General features: G+C 35.4%; 1 protein-coding gene across 4 annotated transcripts in view; it reads right to left on the bottom strand.

The window, feature by feature from the left end:
* The window catches only part of LOC121733398 (calcium/calmodulin-dependent 3',5'-cyclic nucleotide phosphodiesterase 1-like), a 366,803-nt gene that overhangs the window by 21,544 nt on the left and 325,946 nt on the right, over positions 1-19,313 (bottom strand). For 2 of the 4 annotated variants that reach the window (XM_042123662.1, XM_042123639.1), the window contains exons 3-5: positions 17,674-17,827; positions 12,810-12,923; positions 1,777-1,884 (exon numbers count right to left, since the gene is read on the bottom strand). In XM_042123662.1, the coding sequence (XP_041979596.1) occupies positions 1,777-1,884; positions 12,810-12,923; positions 17,674-17,827 (376 nt within the window). Of the gene's footprint in view, positions 1-874; positions 920-1,776; positions 1,885-12,809; positions 12,924-17,673; positions 17,828-19,313 lie in introns of all 4 variants that reach the window. The other 2 variants (XM_042123648.1, XM_042123655.1) reach the window with 2 other exon arrangements.

Below are 19,313 nucleotides of genomic sequence, written 5' to 3'. Positions count from 1 at the left end.
CCATGCGTAACATTGCTGTCTGTTGTTTGTAAGATTCTGGTTCTATTCTAGTTATTGTTGAATACTTTCTGCTTGAAATACTTCGAAGGGACTAATAAACGATTTATATTATTCACGAGATTCCATAATAATCTCCTCCGTACGTAAAATATTCTCTTGAGAAGTGAAAAATTCAAGATTAGTTAAAGTTAACGAAGAACAGTGAGAGAAAAACAACCATGCGGGGGTTAAAGTTAAGATAGCATGCACGGTGCGACACAAATAATTGCTTTCCATTGAAAGGAAAATTTATATTCTGTGGTATCTTATAAAAACATTTACAAGGCAGAAAACTTATCCAATTTTTGTTCTTTGTCTGACGTAGGTACACACCAAAAAAAAAATAGCAACTTGGAATAAGTATTCCCCGTTTAAAAATTTTATTAGTGAGATGCTAAATATTTTAACGATGATTTCTCCTCTTTTGCCATATACTCGTAATAACTAATTTTGTACTTAAAAAAATTGTTGAAGTATATAAATATAATTATAATCCTTTTTTCAATGGAGAGCAACATAGACAACAAACTGCAGGACAAAAGCGGTACCTGTAACGATGCTTAGAATATTACCACTTGAATATCTCTAGTACTAATTTAATACTAAGGGTCTGTTTCACCACTTTCTGATAAAGTGCCTAATAGGCTATTCACAACTTTTTTGACACATTCTCCATACTTGATCTGTCAAGTTAATTGGTGGATAGCCTTATCAGGAAGTGGTGAAATAGGCCCTAAATCTATCGAATCTCTACCGTGGAAAGCGTTAAGAATTTTGTTTTGGCTATGGTGCTTCTGCGATTCAAGTGGTAATCCGTTAGGTTACATCGACACACCTACACACGAGGCTCGGCGCCGATTGCTGTCGCGGCACGCCTGGTCTAAAATAAAACATCACGTCAATTTCACATTCAGGGAGAAGGGAATTTGGGCTCCAGTCATATAAAACGACATGTCGATTCTGTTGATAGTGGCCATTTTGACGAATCTCATATTTTACGGCAAAAATTGCTTTTGTTTTTTTAGATTTAAAATTATTTTTCTCATCTTATGGTACATACTACACAAGAATCAAACTTTTTGTAGATTACGTAAGCGTGTAATTACGTTTTAAAAGTAAGTAGGCACTCAAAAATTTATATACAATTATTGTACAACGGTTATTATATTTTACGTAACGAAATTAATTTAATATCAACAGAATTAACACCAATTATACGCTTCGCTATTTAATTAGCCTTCGTAATTTAATAACGTAGCATCAAGCGAAACATCAATCAATTAAATTTTACAGTTACATAATCATCATTAAATAGTATATGTATTAGAATCGAGTGAAAACAATAAAAATTTGAATGAAGAACAACCAAAAGATCAGAAGTATCAGTCACTAGGTGTTATGATGAAGATTCACTGAAAACTAGCAAAGCTAAAAAAACATGCTGATACAAAATCGAGAAAGTACAAGTATATCCAGGTGAATCAGGTTCTCAATACATACAGGAGCTACCTATTCTACCAGGGGGGAAGCGGGGGTAAGTACAAACACAAACTCGAGCCGGTTAACGGTGAGCACTACCAAGGGGAAAAGGTTCTCCTCCCGCACATAATATCCAAACTAGGGAGCTCAGGAGTTTGATAGAGTTAAAGCGTCAACAGAACAGAAAGACCTAGGCACAGAGTGGACAGAAGGGAGGCGCGACTACTTGGCCATTGCCGGTGGTGTAACGGTATTAACTTTGCTTCGTTCGTTTTCTCTACAGAACACCTCGCCCAGCAAGGTATGCGGAGCCGCCTCATATGTAGCGCAGGCTGCACTCTCGGCCGCTCGGCGTCTCGCCTATCCCTGTGTTACAAACGGTCACTGGCGGCGACGGGCGCCTGCGCACGCTCGGCAAGTACCAGGCTAGCATAACATTGTTGTAGTCTTCGCCAATCGTAATATCATATTCAGTACTGGAGCATTTCGGTATCACCTGTAATTATTGGGAAGCGGTAAAATTTTTTATGACGCAACCCATAAAACGCTTTTGCGGTTATTGGTTCGATAATTCGATATGATAATAAATCATGTTGGGTTGCAGTCAATTTATGATGTAATATACTTGTCTCTGGTTACTGCGTGGTGTAGATAACACCTGGGAACACGTCAGAAATGAAATGTGAGGAACATGGCTTAACATTTTCTATACTTTATTGTTTCGGGTGTATATATCTGTGGGCACTGTGTATATAAAACGAGTATATAAGGAAGGTAATATACTGGCAGCTGTAGTTTCAGCGACAGACCTCCCGTTTTATTGCGAAACGTAAAACATAATATGGGTAGAACAATAAACCTAACTGCGTCACACAAAGGTATGTAATTTATAAAATGAATGCAATGAATGGGTTAGTATTTATTTAATTTCATACTAAATTAGGGTTAAAGTTAACATAGGATTAATTATCACGTCATCTCTGAGATCATTCTTTTTATTAACATATTTAACTCTGAGTCAAGTTTAACTCAGATTCGTACCAGACAACGGAAATATATTTAATACATCTTATTATACATATATTTAAGATTTTTATTATATCACACATATATTTATAACACATCCAAGACCCAGGAACATTGAGAATTTTTTGTTCCGTCGGCGGGATTCGAACCCGCTACCAAAAGTGCCACCAACTAAGCCACAGATGTCGTCTATAAATTTTAATGTAAATGTAAAAATTAACGACTATAATAATTATTATTTTCTCCTGTGTGAGCAATAAGAGTGAAACTCGTACTCAAAAAGTTATACATACTCGGTTACTTTGGACATTGTTTAAGCAGAAACCCCTTCAACTTTAATCATAACTCATAATTTTACTTCAAAGGGTAGCAAATATTATGCGGGTCCCTTAACCAAGGTGGAATGTTTGCAGAGCAAAAGTATGTTAAATAATTCATAACACTGAAGAATGGTTGCTGTACACATAATAATATATTATAATAATACAGCTTGTTGAACAACTTTATGACAATATTAGATGCTTAGTACTAGCTTTCCGGATCCGGGCGAACGTTGTTATGTCATGTAAAGTATTTCGCCCATATTATTTTATTGAAGTGACTAAATAAGTATGGCACCATCGCAATGTCCATCGCTATCCCGTCGCACATACAATGTTCGTAGTCAGTCTCGAGTTGTAATAATTTACTATTATTTATTCAACAAATGCACTTATCAATATAAAAAGTAGCCAGTAGCCGATTCTCAGACCTACTGAATATGCATATAAAATTTGGTAAAAAATAAAAATCAGTAAAGCCGTTTCGGAGGAGTACGGTAACTAATATTGTGATACGAGAATTTTATATAATACTAGCTGTCCCGGCAAACGTTGTTTTGCCATATAAATCATTTTTGGTATGAAAAATAGATGTTGGCCGATTCTCAGACCTACTCAATATGCTCACAAAATTTCATGAGAATCGGTCAAGCCGTCTCGGAGGAGTATGGCAACGAAAACTGTGACACGAGAATTTTATATATTAGATTATAAGATAAGACTATGCAAAATATTCTTTACTAGATGACAATGCAACTTTTGCGCCAAAATTCGTTTATCGCGCGGGAACCGTACCTTTTTCTCAGATAAAAAAAAGTATCCTATGTCCTTTCTGGAACTCAAAGTGTCTCCATACCAAATTTCAGAAAAATCTGTTTAGTGGTTTAGGTGTGAAGAGGCAACAGACAGACATTTTGCACGTTCACTGTTACTTCACTTTTGTATAGAAATTATAACGATAATGTCAAATGGAAATGCCTTTTGCCGTTTTTGGTGTTTAGGAATAAAAAAGTCTCAAGATAAATTCGGTCAGACCTTTGCGAATAAGAAATTCTTGTCGTTCGATGTAATATGTATTGCGAAGAGCCCTTTGCATTGATGAAAAATTCCATTTCGAATTTTCGCCCGGGAAATGTCTAAGAAAATGCTTACTGATGTCAAACTTCCAATCATGAATATAAGATGTAAATCGCCGAGGAAATAGAAAATAATAATCGAAGGAAATATTCCTTTCCATAAAAATAGAAGTTGCCCGTTTATTGAGCGCAAATCAGTTTGAAAAGTAGAGTCCTTTGCTCAAGGCTGCTGTTATTTTGTACTAAATAATTTCCTCATTTTACTAAAAAGCGCTCCGTGTTTAACACATGAATCTGATATCTATAATAATATTATCTGTATCATAAATATCATTCACTATCTAAAGGGATTCAATTCGAAACCTATGTAGGTACTATATATTATGTTCTCATTACAAAATATTATAACAAGCAGATTGGGCATCATAAGTTCTATGGAATTCCAAATGAAAATCGATCAAACTAATTGAACTTAGAATATCAATATTACATTCATTTATTCTCCGCTGAGTAAACTGAATAAATTCACATCTTATTACCGTGCGAATAATTGAACGAATGAAAAAATGAATGAACGAATGAACCGTGAATTTTTCCAGCTATTTTCATGAGGCTGATCAATTAGACTTACGGCTCATCCACACATGTTAATGCCCTCATATTGTGATAATGTGTCTTGTTATTACGGAACGCAGCGAGACCACACATAAAATGCAACCGTAAATTGTTATAGCGAATATTCATTTAATAAAAACGTGATGAATGAAGATGTGGTTTTTAATATTTTATTTTATATTTTATGAACCATAATCACCGTTATTATGATTTATATTCTACGACCACTTGTTATTGTGTGGAGGACAATGTTGTAGATAGACTATAATAAATACTTTTGAGACATTACTTATTGCAACTGTTCAAATGTTATTTGCTATATTAATTGGAGAATAAATCTGAAACTAACTCCCTATTTTTGTTAATTTTTTATTATATTATTTACATTGTCAATAGTGTCTAAGCCTCGTTATGTACAGACCATAAAGTTGATATACCTAGCGAAATGACAGCAGCACTCTTTTTTTAACGTCCAGTCGGCACGTGCCGCACGTTGACAATTTAATCTCATAGAATTCATGTTCAATCATGCTTGCGTAAGTTCATACGTACACAGATGAAATCAATTTCGGTTTTGTTTGACAGCTCGAGATTGTTGCTCTATTCCGCTAGGTATATTAACTTTATGGTATAGACGAGCCACAAGCGACCGCAAGCTTGTTGTTGTGTGTAGCTGTGACCATCGACAATTTTCCTGTCGGTAGTGTCACCTCAAAGCAAACATTTTTAGTCAATACAAGACAAACGTTTGCGGGGAATGCACATACAGTACCTAGTAGATTTTTGACTCACAAAAATGCATGGTTCTAAAATCACCCTAATAGCGGGTTAAAAATAGTCACAATCGTTAGTAGCCTGTCTATGACTAAAATCAGTAACACTCAGCATTTCATTCAGCAATAAAATTTAGGTGGATGATGATGAAATTCAAAGTTTACTAAAACAGGGAATGAATCAATATCATACCGCGTTACAGGATAGCGTATAAGACATTTTCTTGGTTTCTCGCCTCATTTGATGAGTTTTATACTGATTCGTATATGGGGCGGAAAAAGATATTGGAAAGGCGTAAAATTTTAATCCTGATATTTTGTGGAAGATAGAAACATCAAAGCCGTCGTAATTCTACGTAAGATTGTTATTTTGCGATGCTTAACATACGAGATACAATTTACTTCAATAAATTTTCTACGGTTCTAAAATTAACATTATCAGGAGCCATACACACGGACCGGTATATCTTTGTCCTTTTGACACACCCTTCCTCTCACCTATAAAATCTCGCATCATACCTTCGAATATGTACTGTCATATTATTATTTGGCACCCCTGCGCAAAGACGTATTCATGGAGCTCTGTAATTCTCTCTTTGTCCATTTTATATGAAAACCATAAAGTTAATATACTTAGCGGAATAGAGAAACAAAAGGCCTGAGCAAGAGAGATGTCACTATCAGTAACACTGCGTGGTAAAAAGAGACGTGTGATACATGACAACAGCACTCTTTTTTGACGTCCAGTCGGCCCGTGCCGCACGTTGACAATTTAATCTCATAGAATCCATGTTCAATCATGCTTTTGTAAGTGTACACATATTTTTCACACAGATGAAAACCAATTTTGGTTTCGTTTGACAGCTCGAGATTGTTGCTCTATTCCGCTAGGTATATTAACTATATGATGAAAACTGTACGCATGAGTTGTATAATCTCACAAAAACAAAAATTCACTTAGTATTCCGAACAACGCTACTGCATTCACCTGGAACGAACGATTGTTGTTCAATTTTCAATGGCCGCCGTTAACCATATCAGCTATTGGCTTCTCGTAGCAATATTTTTCAATGAGAATCTTTTTAAATCTTTATTTATTAGATGCTGCTACCTAGAAACTATTTACGTAGCGGATTTTAGCGAAAACCTCACCTTTTTTAATAGCTAATCACCATATTATATGTAAATCAATATAATATTATGAGAATTGTGTTTTAAAATTTAAACACAATATCGTCTGTGTCACAGAATATCTGTGTATTACCCGTTTAAGCTTTAGATAAAGCAATAGATGTACTTTATAGCTATTGATGTAAGACACAAAGACGCAGTGACTACAATACGAATCCTCACTAACCAATATTGAAGATCACACAATAGTCTGTTGGATTACGAACAAGATTTATAGCAAAGGCACTACGTACGACTTTTAAATCTTCAAATGTTGAGTTTGTAAAAGTTAAAAAAAATGTTCGGGTGGAATTTTTGAACTCAATTTTGAAGCAGGTATATTTAACCGATTAAGCTGAAATGTTGCATACATTTTTGTTTGGCTGACAATGCACGATATGAGCCCCGCGTTCCAGATGACGTTAGAAACGCTCACGCTCAAGACCGTAGTTTTTCCCGTTCCATTAGCATGTGAGCGTCAGCGATACAAACCCAAGTGGAACGGATTATGAATCGTTTTGAGCGTTTTGAGAAAAGTTTAAAAAGAGAACTATAATTTTTTTTATACATAGGTACAATGAACCAAACTTGGATATTATTATCCTTTTCTTCAAGTCGTAAATAAAAGTAATTTTATTTTACAAATAAAATACATAATATTATATTTGTTTGGTTTTTAGTATTACATTTTTTTACTTAAGTAATCATATTTTAATATAGTTAAACTTTTATTATATTTGAGTTTTCACATTGAATCATATTTTAATAACAAATCCACATACTTTGAATATTGACTATAATTGTCACAATATACATATAAACGTTAGGTAACGATACCGCATAATGTTTAGTCAAGTACGAATAAATCAACAGGTATAGGAGAGATGAAAATTAGTATTAATTATTATAATATTTTATAAGAAATCATTTGACCTTTCATTTAAAACCATTTATTTTCCAATAAAAATATTTCATTAAATGTTATTTAATTTATTTAAGTACTATAAATATTATTTGTAATGAAATAACATAAAGTTTTTTTGTCTCTACTCTCTCCTGAAAACTTTCCGAACATGGCTTTAGCGATATAGTTACGTTAAAATTTAAAAAAAAAACTAGAACGCCCACTTTGACCCATCTTCGTCGAGGGTCGTTTTGAGCGAAAATGATGACGTCATGAGTGACGTCATAGCCGCGATCAAAACGACCCCGGTCGCCAAAGGGAACGGCAGAAGGGGACGTTTTGAGCGTTTTGGTCAAAATTAACGTCATCTGGAACGCAGCCGATATGTGACATTACTCTAAATCCAATATGGACGACCATCCAAGATGGCGAAATAGCTATTTTCTATGCAGTCCTACAAAATGGATATTAAATGAAAGGGCTTTTTGAGAGCTCTAACGAATGTAATATCATTCTACATCCAATATGTCACCATCACATCACTTTTGTTGAATGAAATGTAACTTTTTAGTCATGCAGAAAAGTGCCATTTTCGTCAAAACCTGATCTCATGCACCGAAAATTATGATTTTGGTCTCATTCGATTCGGAATACCATGTAGAATATTCTATCAAAATTACAAGAGGGGCTAAGAAAATATTACAAAAGTTATAAACAATTAAGTAAACATAAAAAGAAGGGTTTGGTTTTTTTTTTAATATTTCAAAAACTATTTGAGATAATATAAATTTAATAACAGATCCTTAAAGAGCAGGAAATTTCCCAAAAAAATCCTAGATCCTGGGACCTTATCAATTATCCTTACTTTTTTTGCGCGGTGCTTTAATTGAGCGGTGAAAGTAACGGTAAATCGAAGAAAGAAAATCAACGAACGAAGAAAATCAACGTCCGTATGTCACAGCCACTTTTCTCCGAAATTATAAAAATAAAAAACAAAAAAAAATATGTTTATTTCAAGTACTAAAGTTAAATACAATGTACATACAAAACTTATGATGTAACGAGCTTTTGCCCGCGGCTTCGCTCGCGTTTAGAAGTATTATTATATACAAACTTTCATCTCCTATTTGAACACCGTGTGGTTGGAATTTATCAAAATCTTTTCTTAGCGGATGCCTACGTCATAACATCTACCTGCATGCCAAATTTCAGCCCGATCCGTCCAGTGGTTTGGGCTGTGCGTTGATAGATCACTATGTCAATCAGTCTTTGATTTTTATATATATAGATTAACTTATGATATAAGAGCTATACTAGTAAAACTGGGTAAGTTATCTACTTACTTTTTAGTCTGTGAACCGCATTAAGATTTTGATACAAAAATGGAAAAATTACTAAAAATTTTAGGGGTACACCGTACAACTGAAACAAGAAGAAAATTGGTTTGAACGAGATCTAGCAAGTAGTTTTTTTAATGTCATAAATGGTAAGTAAACCTAAAATCAACAAAAAAAAAATATCTAATCTATGCGTATCTATGGATAGGTCTTCAAAAATCATATTGAAGTTTCTAATAAAAAAAATTCTAACCTGAACAGTTTGCGAGAGAGACTCTTCCAAAATGGTAAAATGTGCGTCCCCCCCTCCCCTCTAAAGTAGGGGCATGATAAGTCTAAAAAATACATGATGTACATTCTACTAACGAAAATTTATACAGTTTATTGCATGCAGTGCATTAAAATACACCTATCCCTTCGCATTAAATTCACGTAAGAGAAGTTGCGAAAAACATTCATATTATTATAAAACTGAATAATGAAATTTCTTATTACCGTTTCTATAAGTGGACAGGGATCGTCTAGAGTCTAGACTTTAGATTAAAATTTGCGAGTTTTCATTGTGTAAACGTCTGCATGAACATCATATTCAAACATAAAAATATTTTAAAATTATTTCTGCAAAATTGCACGAAAACCTTATATTAACGTGTTGCTGTCTTGTATACAATTTTGATAGACACTTCTTATAGGTTTAATCAATGAGTTTCTAGAATACTAGAGTAGCAATGTCTTACAAAAGATTCTCAGAAATGCGTAACCACTTTTTTGTTCAAAAGACAATGTCAAGTCATATATTCGTTATGTCATTATATATGTGAGATATGCCTGCAGGCATCTTCGAAGTGGCAACGCGTTGCTACCGTAAACTTCCAATCTAGTTACGTTAGTAACATAGAATATCATTGGGTTTAATGAACTATCAGAGAAATTATCAATTCATACGTTATTCGGTCGGGTTATGTCAAGTCAAACTTGTAGGTGATTCGGCGCCTGGACACATTCCACCATCTTCTTTTGCATCAATTTCCCCCACATTTCCCCGATAGTACTTTTCGTAGGTAAATAACTTAATAGTAAGGGATTTAAAACTAACTTTTCTTCGCATCACTGAAATAGGTCTCAACGTAGTGAAAATGTTATTAAAGCAACGCTCGCATCACGAGGCACGAGTTTAGTTACTAAAGAGTGTCCCTTGGGGGAGGCCGTTAAGTAAACGTTTACTCTACCTTCGAGACCGTGTGATGTTCTGAAATGGTTAAATCACCCCTCCAGAACTTAACTTAAATGTCCATAGAGACGATTACGGCTTATAACGTTACTTATATAGCTGCGAGAATTTTATAGCTTAGGTGACCGTTCGTAGGTAGAAGCTTTGTCAATTTGATATACGTCACGGTTTTCGTAGCAAAGCTTCTATGAAACGGCTAAACAGTTTTAAAAGTTCGTTTCTGTATTCGATATACTTCTGTGCCTGAGACAGACCTCTAAAGTATTAGCGTGACAATGATGGTGTTTTTTTTTTATTTATTATCTCTTTACCCTAAAGGAGTTACAAGTATTTATTACTTTTAATCCTTGGTTTTAAGGAGCAACATACTCTCGAGTTGTTGGTAGTAGTCGATAAGGATTGACTATTGCTATATTATTATCGAAGGTAAGCTCTGGGCTAGTGAGAAATTTTAATGGTACGATAATCTCTAGGGTATTTCAGGGGGGTGAGCCAAAATCTTTTCGTTTTCGCTTCGTTATACGCTGTAAAATGTATGGAATTGACATAAGACGAGTCGAACGTCAACGTCATATTTACGAACGCTTATATCAATTCCATACATTATCATCGGCGATTCTATAACGAAACGAAAACGAAAAAGTTTCGGCTAAATAGCCAGTTTAGTTAGTTTTGGGGGAATAATAGAGACTAGAGACAAGTTATAACATAACTTTTTAGTACAGCAAATAAAACTCTATGATCTAGTATTTTAAAACTCCGAATTTGAATCATTTTTATTTTATTTCATGTTTCCATGACTGTAAACATCGTAAAAATACACATCGCAATAAAATCCGTAAATGGTTTTATTGTAACAAACTACATACTGTAGAGTGTTTATAATACCAAATTAGCACTATATACTATTTAACTAGATGATGCCCGTAACTCCGTTGCACTAAAACTCGTTTATCGCGCGGGAACTGTACATTTTCCGGGATAAAAGTATCCTATGTCCTTTCCCGGGACTCAAAGTATCTCCATGCCGAATTTCAGCAAAATCGGTTCAGCGGTTTGAGCGTGAAGAGGTAACAGACAGACAGACACACTTTCGAATTTATAATATTAGTATGGAAGTATGGATATATTATTTCCATTATAGGAACGTGTCTCGTTTGTTTCCTAATGGATCAATTAAAGGTCTTGTTAAGTCTGGTCATGTTCCTTAGCGTTGCCGTTGTTAGCATATTATAATGAAATATTTAGACGATCCCCTCGGTAATGTTTTATTAAGGGTCCCGGGGGTACGTAATTCTCATTTCACCGCCGTTTGCGTTTATAACGTATTATACATCTCGGGAATATTGTAATTATTGCAACGGTTTAAAACGTTTGTTCGTTTATTTAGGTAACGATTTTTAGGTTTAAAACATAGTAAAAGGAGGGGAAGTAAGTTATCTTCATACAAAGGCACCGCGCGCGGCTTGTATGTGTGCGCCATAGTATCAATGCGTCGCCACGTACGGCACACAACAAAATCTCGGCGGTCACGGCTTGTACATACAAGCCGTGACCGCCGAGATTTTGTTGATACTATGGCGCACACATGTGCGCCATAGTATCAATGCGTCGTCACGTACGGCACATAACAAAATCTCGGCGGTCGCGGCTTGTATGTGTGCGCCATAGTATCAATGCGTCGCCACGTACGGCACACAACAAAATCTCGGCCAGTTTTACCTACTAGGCTGGTACCGCCGAGATTTTGTTGTGTGCCGTACGTGGCGACGCATTGATACTATGGCGCACACATACAAGCCGCGCGCGGTGCCTTTGTATGAAGATAACTTACTTCCCTTCCTTTTACTATGTTTAAGCGAATTTTGTTAATAGCTTGAGCACTTAGGGCCTTCACCAGCTGATGCGGAATACTTTTCTTATACGTGACGTTCTAGCGGCCGTGGTCCGAAACATCGAAAACGAGAAAAGTGCTTCGCGATAAAATCCGAAAGTGATGAAGTACCTTTATAGATTAAGGATATAATATACATTATACAACAATGAGAGTTTTCAAAATAGTTAACAAATTAAGCGGTAACAAGCTGACAGTAAGTTTATTATATTGTTGAGAAGGAAAACCGAACAGGTGTTGTCCAATGCTCCAATACTCAATACGTTCAGAAAATAAACTAAAATATGTAAAAAAAACAATTTCAGCTAATATCAGGTTTTTTTAACTGCATATAATCACCTGAAACACAAGGTTAGTAAAATATCTGATTTGGAACGCAAAATTAATTACTTCAATTTTATAAATGGGGACTTAACTTTCTTTTTCATTACAACGGTAAACATAAATTTTCTTAATTTTACTTATTAAATTAATAATTACTATCTCCAGAGTACGGAAATAATATTTTTACACCTCAAATAATATCCAGGTTTCTCAAATACAGTTTCTATCAGAAATTAATTTCAGTGAAGGATTTCAACCGGTCAGAAATGGTGACCGCTAGAATTTGGTTCTATAGATTACTATTTCCAATTAGTAGTTCAAAAGCTGAGTTAGAACGTCGGAGTTCTAGAAATATTTACAAATGACTACCTCAAATATCAAGGAGCCTTTCTAGAGTATATTATTTTTAAAGACGTCTTATTCTGATACAAGTTATAGCGAGAATTTGCAATTTTTTTTACTCTATTTCCCTAATAACTTGAATTCTCTCATCATATTCACAACATTTAAAATTTAATTGTGTCTTCTGCATATCTATATAACAATTTTAATTTCTTATTCATTAAAAATGTAATCAAAATACTGCAGTAAAACTAGCAAGTAAAACTACAATGTACTTACTTTGTTTCGTCAATGTACACAGCTTCAAGAACTTTGGCGGCGTATTGGAGGTTTTTTTGTAAAGTCTCTGCGGGGATCTCACCCCTGTTTAGTTGTCTTAGGAGGTAGCGTAATCTGTAAAGAAAAAAAAATATTAAAATAAACGTCATAATATAATATTTATTGTTAGATACTATTTATATTCTTCTGATAAAATAATCATGTCGCGGTGTTTGTTGCCAAATTCCTCTGGGACGGCTGGACCGTTTTTAATAAAATACTATACTTAAAAGTTTGGTTTCAGAATGGGCTGGCATCTTTTTTTTTAAACTTAAAATAACGTGGCATTTAATTATGGCAAAACAAAGCTTAATTTCAGCTAGTATGATTTTTATAATTCATTTAGTATTTTTAAGTAACTTATACAGCAATGATGACCATTGACCATAATATGATACGTGACCTCTTCTCTCCCTTGGAGGACCAAGGAGTATAACTTGACGTAATTTAGGTAAGATAGTGCCTAGATAAGCACCTATGACACTAAGGGCCTGTTTCACCACTTCCTGATAAGGCTATCCACCACTTAAATTGACAGCTGAAGTATGGAGAATCTGTCAAAAAAGTTGTGAATAGCCTGTTCGACACTTTATCATCAACAGGCGCTAAGCAGTGTGATTTCAAATTATTGTGCTGTCAAATGCAAGTACCCGTAGCATTTTCAAATACGAGAGTGTTACGATACGGGAATGTGTATTCGAGATACAGTTACAAATGCATTCATATTCCTAGTGAAATTCCCAAGGGAGTTTCGGAAAACTAACTCTAAAATGTATACAAATTTAGTTACGGCCGTGTTATGAATATGGATTACTGTGTTGGGGAACATTCACACGTCAGTTTTGAGAGTGACTAAGGGCCGGGATACAAAAACACGACACGACGTCGACGTGAGTTTCTACGACGCGACGTACGATGTCATGTCATAGTTTTTTACGACGCGCGTCGTAGATTCCCACGACAAGACTTCGCGTCGTGGTACCGGGTACGACACGACGTCGTATCGTGTTTTTGTGTCCCGGCCCTTAATGCTTAAGCTGTTTTGTGACAGGAAATACTATAATAATATTATGTGCCAAGCTTTCCAGAGACTTTATGATTCAGCTCTACAGATAATACACTCATTAAACTTATGATATTTGAGTTTTATTAATCATACTCAGCACCCAACAACTAACTGAAATAATAAACTTATCTTGTACTTTTTAAACAAAAGTAGTTAAAAGATTTTGAAGTAGAATAAACCATTTAACTGGTTATTATATCTGAAAAGCTATCACTTTTATGCAAACTATATTTTATATTTCTCTGCGATACTAAATCTAAACTTTGCGTGATATTTGCCTTGATGATGTCCAAAACATTATTTGAACAAGCAATTAATCATTGTGTTGTGATAAATTTTTAACTAAATTAAAGCTCAGCTGAACGCAAATCGTCAACAGATTAAAAAAGGCCTGTCCAATTTTTTAAAGTGCTGAGTGCTGGACAATAAACAAACGTTCGTTTTATGGCGTTTAATTTTTACGATCGAATAAAATATTTTTATAGTGGGCTTTGACAGGGCTTTTTCAATTTCATGACTTACCATATTATCTTTATTATATGTTAGTCTGTAACAGCGCTGCTACTTTCACAGTGCACTCTATATAAGAGACACAGACACACCCTTAAGTGTTATCATTATGTTTTGTTACACCTTGTATAAATTATACAGGACAGTTACTTGTACTATTATCTATTCTGTGGTACAGTACAGTGACAACCTCTGTGGCTCAGTTTGGTAGCTCAAGCCGGGGATCGCGGGTAGTATAAAAAGTATTAAATATATTTCCGTTGACTGGTACCCGTAACACAAGTCCTTCAGGTAACACGGGGCCAGACTGACGCGTCCATAGATGTTATTATTATTATTATAGGCACATGTTCCATTAAATATATTACGTAACATTTCCATTTGAGCGTGAGCAGTGAGCACGAACCGTTTGATCTGTGACGTGAGCCGTGAGCTGTGGGAACTCTGTGACGCCATCGGTCAAGCTCATGTAGCTCAAACCCCATTTAGATCCAACTTAATTTAAATGTACTTCCAGAGAAATTGATTAATGCAGATGGCGGGCCTACGCTATTTGGTTGGAATATGTCAACTCCATGTCTGTCGGCTATGTTTGACATAATATGAGATGAAACAATTTCTTTGATAATACAAGCAGAAAAGTTGATTTATTCATATGACAGGCCAATTTGCAAGGCTATGTCCAGGCACGGTTCACGAGTCACGAGTCACGACTGACAGTGACTTGAGATTGAGGACTTGTTTCATAGGATATATTATTAAATCCTATGAAACAAACAATTCTCTGATAATACACAATTTGCCAGATTTCGATTTCGAGCTGTAGGGTGTGCTGCGTTGCGCCGCTCTTGTAGTGAATCGTTAATAGTTCAAGTCGTTTCTTGTGTAGTAAATAATGTTTAGTTTTAAATTGCTATAATAAGGACTAACTGCCGCACTCAGAGTGGAACATTATTTACTTAATTGTAATTAATTCAAAATTTTGACATAGGCCCCATACATTACCAGCTGTCAAACTCTTCATTAAATTCAAGGTTAATCGTAATTAAATGTCTCTGAGTACTCATATATTAAAGAGTATTCATATTATTCCTTTCTACCAAAAGAGCTGACATTTTTGTTACATAGGACTTGAGTCTCTAGATTTAAGACGTTTATGAGTACGAATTCTTACATGCTATTATGCAGTAAGCGCATAATAACTCCTGAACTATTATATAACTGACTTTTTTTTTAAATGAAATAAGGGGGCAAACGAGCAAACGGGTCACCTGATGGAAAGCAACTTCCGTCGCCCATGGACACTCGCAGCATCAGAAGAGCTGCAGGTGCGTTGCCGGCCTTTTAAGAGGGAATAGGGTAATAGGGGAGGGTAGGGATGGGAAGGGAAGGGAATAGGGGAGGGTAGGGAAGGGAATAGGTTAGGGGATTGGGCCTCCGGTATACTCACTCACTCGGCGAAACGGCGCTGTTTCACGCCGGTTTTCTGTGAGAACGTGGTATTTCTCCGGTCGAGCCGGCCCATTCGTGCAGAAGCATGGCTCTCCCACGTAGACTATATCTAATAACTAGTCTTGGAGTACTAAAAATACGATAAGATACGATCCCCCTTACTAATAAACGCTGTATAAGCTTTGAATAGTTATACAGTGTTTTGTCTTCTTTAATCCAATTAAAAATGTCACTTGTGTGACAGGAACAAAACACTGTATAACTATTCAAAGCTTATACAACGTTTATTAGTAAGGGGGGATATATTTATTACATTTAGGGCCTGTTTCACCACTTCCTGATAAGTGCCGGATGGGCTATCCACAACCTTAACTTGACAGATAGAGGATGGAGCATCTGTCAAATAAGTTGTGGATAGCCTATCCGACTCCTTAACAGGAAGTGGTGAAAAAGGTCCCTAATAAAATAAATACGTGCCAAACCTAGCCTGATACACGACTTATGCTAAGTACTCACATGCAGTTTTGCTCGATAGTTTTACTCCAAATCGAGTAATAATTACTGTGTGGACCGCAAAACTCACAGCTGGAAGGCTCGCATCGAGCAAAACCGTATGTGAGTACTTACACGATTCTATACATTCAAAATTCAAATATAGAGGTAATATAAGAGCAAGAATTATACATTTTAAAGCTCATTTTACTATTTAAGTTAATGAATTGAAACAAATAAAGTTCCAATAATCTGAGTCAGCTTAGAGTTAATACAATTGAATAAATAAAATCGCAGATTAGTCTGACGTTGCATTTTTAATTAAAAAGTAAAATTGATTAGCCTCTATAAAGTTTTTAATTTAGATATTTTATAAAGTTCCTACAATTTTTAACGGATACATTCAAAATTAAATAATAATCAAATATTAATTATTATATTAGGTACCAGCTGACTTGTCGAACGTTGTTTTGCCATAAATATTAACGCTATGAAATAAGGGATTAATCGTGTTGATGTTAATTTTGTTTACAATTTTTTTGGTTGACCCCTAGATAAATAGATGTTGGCTAATTTCAGGACCTGTGATAAGCACATTTTCATCAAAATCCGTTCATCCTTCTCGAAGGACTTTGGCAATAACCACCGTGCTTATGTCACTGCCAATTTAATGTATAAGATGTATGCCCCATTTCTAAGGTTTTTTGACTAAAGTTTACCTATTAGCGGTTTTGATTATCTTACGTCAAAATATAAACGAATCTGCAACACTGTTAAGAGGATTCCACACCGCCCTTTTTTCCATACAAACGTTGTCCCCTGTTTCCTCCCTGGATAATGCTAGTAGAGTTATAATTTTTTTCCTGAATATCTACGGCCACTAATACAATGTCCCTATGTTTTCTTTTTTTTCATAATTTAATTATTAAATAAGATATGAACGTTCAAAAACCCAAAAAAATGGCCAGATTTTCCACTGTGTTCAAACGTCCAGAAAACAGATTTGGCTAGATTATACAAAAAAAGCAAAACATAGGAACACAGCTCAAGCCTTTTTTTAATCTTTAATGAAAAAAGTACTTAAATCGGTTAAGTTTTGGAGAAGGAATCAGGGGACAACGAATCGTTGATTTTCTGGATTTTCTGCAGTTGTCTCTATCGCGTTCTGCGGTATAGGCTTGAGGTAAGGGAGACAGCTATAGATATTACACGTACTTTTTTTTCATTTCTCTAGCCGCTGTTGTATCCTCTTAAATAGATAAACTAAAACCGCAGAAGCCGGGAATTAGTGCTGAAAGTGCTCACCTAAGTGCGGCCTTATCGCAGGCATCGGGCGTGTCAACGGCGGGCAAGTGCTCTGTGTCGAGGTCGAGCTGGTCGAGCTGCTCGTCGGTGGGCGGCGAGCTCTCGCGCTTGCTGCGGCTCGACGACCGACGGACTATCGTCAGACCGCCTTGTTCTGGGGACAAGACACTCGGTTATAGCAGTATACTCAGTAGCGCACACTTAGTAGCAGCAGAAACACAGTATATACTTTTTTATCAATCCTTCTTCAACACTTTTTATTGCTTATCGCTGGACGACGACGTGCTATGCATGCAAGGATATAGACGGGCATGCAATAATGCACCAGTCATCAGTCATTAGTCAAAATCAACCCTGATTGTTGGTCTTTGAAGGAGGTAACGTTGCTCTACTAAAAACTAAAAGTGAACTAACTTCGACACGATGCATGCAACGGCAAATATAGCTGCAGATCTATTATACAGTATAATGTGACAGTGTAAAATATGAGTTTCATAAAATGAAACATCCAATAAAGTGTGACATAATAAAGAGTTTGTAGACAAAATGATAATATTTAGTGCGATAATAAATAAAACAAGATGAATATTGAGCACATAACTTTTTCTTCTTTGTAGTACTGTTTTAATGCATTGTCTGGGAAATAAAAAATAGATTATGAGGAATTCTAAGAAGTAATATGATGTTATGCACTCTGGAGAATTTACGGAGACAAAATATTCTTGGGACAGAAACCGTTTACACATTTGCCACTATTTTTATAAAAAATATGCTTGAACTTCAACAACTTTACTGCCCATCATGATAACAAGTTTGAACATTTCAAGTAGCCTTTCAGAATAATAATAAGTTGGCGTTCGATTTTACCTATACAGGGTGTAACAAAAATAAGTGATAATACTTTAGGGTGTGTACGTGTTCCTTGTAGAAAGTTCACTGTGAAAGTAGCAGCGCTGAAAGACCAAAAAATTTTTTCACTTTTGTATGGGGAAACTCGTGACGCTCGGGCCCTTGCCCATACAAAAGTGAAAAAAAAAATTCGTCTTTCAGAGCTGCTATTTTCAGAGTTAACTCTCTACAAGGAACACGTACACACCCTAAAGTATTATCACTAGTTTTTGTTACACACTGTATAATAATATAGGTTATTGACTTGGGTGCACAGTGGACACAGTAATCGATAGTATAATAGTAGAAACTGTGTAGAGTTTGTTGCGAATAATTAATCTGGTTCCATCTGGTTCGCACACTATTATTGGCAATGCCAAGACTTTTTTCCACTAAGATAAGACAAACGACCGCGCTTAGATTTTCAGATAACTTTAACTAAATTAAAATATTGACTTAAACTCTCTGGAACTTATTATGTCTTACTATTTTGTGTCAAATTCTTCATTTAAATAGAAAGTTGTTTCTGCGTGCGGTCATGAGCTCTTAGTACGAAAATCTTATAAGAACATTTAAAACTTCTTTCAAGATTAAAATTGCTCACGGCAGCGTAGCTAAGTGGTATTAAATTTCCTTAAATTTCTTATTCATCTTATGTATATGACATTTTTATGGCACTGATTTCCTGTCCCGAAATACGCTTTTAGGTCCTTAAGACAAGTACAATTTTTAATATAGTAGTCGCTTAAAAG

This window comes from Aricia agestis, chromosome 1, assembly GCF_905147365.1.
Source record: "Aricia agestis chromosome 1, ilAriAges1.1, whole genome shotgun sequence".
Taxonomy (NCBI): Eukaryota; Metazoa; Arthropoda; class Insecta; order Lepidoptera; family Lycaenidae; genus Aricia; species Aricia agestis.
Note: the sequence above shows the minus strand (reverse complement) of the source record. Positions and strands in the feature narration are given on the sequence as shown.